Here is a 1,155-nt window from a genome sequence, read left to right as displayed (position 1 = left end):
CACCTTTTAATCAGCTATTACAATAAATCACAAAAGAGCATTTAAATGTATATAAAAATTTTATTTACTTAAAACAACTCCTGTGTGTGTGTGTGTATGTGTGTGTGTGTGTGTGTGTGTGAATGTGCAGCCCGTACAAAAGGACAGTCTGGATAATAGCGTCGATGTTCTTCTTCTACCACATCACCCGTTTCCCAACCCCCCAACGTATTCAAACAGAAAATACACTTGACAAGGTCGCCAGGTCCAATGAAGATAAAACCATTTTTAGCCAAACTGATAGGGTCGACCGGGTAGAAGTCGGACCAACACCCTGAAAATGTTTGCAACCTTTCCTCCTCATCATGGAACCTGATGTCACTGTCCCTGTCAGAAGCTGGGTTGGGTGGTTGTGGTGTCTCATCAAGGGGTTCAATAAAGGTTCCACCTATAGGTCGCTGTACAAACACTCTCTCATAACCTAGATTCATATCCCCTTGATTAGTCTCATGAAAGGTATTGATCATCTGTACAGGATACAATCTCACTTCATCTGGTCCAATATCAAGACCCGTTTCCGTTTGATCCGACATTCCCGTGCTCTCACTGGAATCCCATCCACAGCACTGAAGACAAAAACATTCACCGGACATGGTATAGGGTTCTTATACGGCGGTGTTTATAGTATTCCCTGAATACCACGCCTGGGTGGGCTATCGATCAATGCCGTAAAGAGCTGTTTCCAACTCGGATCCAGTATTTTAAATGGTTGATTTTGATTTCAGTCATGCCTCTTATACAGGATACCGAGTTACATAACTTTCAGGGACAAGTAACAAAACAATAACTCACATCAAAAATTTAAAAAAGACCGTTTATATCATAAGTTTTTATTGAATAAAAACAACCCCATCAGCATACCGTCATGGTTCTGTCTTATTTACATATTTACATTAAAGTCTCGTTAAAGTCATGGTTGGTAAACTAAAGGTTCTTATATGTCTAGGGGAGATGTTGTCACATTGTCTGCGTCTACTCGTCTTTTAATGTAAAAGTAAGAAAGTGAGTTTCTGTGTTGGGTGTAAGTATATATCCCCGTGTTGTATGCTCTGAACCCTGTGTTTGTCCCACCACTTGGTTCCTTTGTTGTGAGGACCTGCATGAAAGATTCTTTGC

General features: G+C 40.7%; 1 protein-coding gene across 1 annotated transcript; it reads right to left on the bottom strand.

Annotated features, from left to right (window-relative positions):
* Nucleotides 1–226: 226 nt before the first annotated feature.
* LOC131933344 (baculoviral IAP repeat-containing protein 3-like) lies at nucleotides 227–572 on the bottom strand (the record flags this gene model as incomplete). Its single annotated transcript, XM_059290126.1, has 1 exon — nucleotides 227–572. A coding segment is annotated over exon 1 (346 nt), but the record flags the coding sequence as incomplete, so codon positions are not given.
* Between the last annotated feature and the right edge of the window lie 583 nt (nucleotides 573–1,155).

The sequence above is a fragment of the Physella acuta genome, unplaced genomic scaffold (genome assembly GCF_028476545.2).
Source record: "Physella acuta isolate Inbredline_101_S28 unplaced genomic scaffold, ASM2847654v3 ptg002467l, whole genome shotgun sequence".
NCBI classification, from domain to species: Eukaryota; Metazoa; Mollusca; class Gastropoda; family Physidae; genus Physella; species Physella acuta.
The sequence above is the reverse complement of the archived record's forward strand: the minus strand, read 5'-3'. Positions and strand labels throughout refer to the sequence as shown.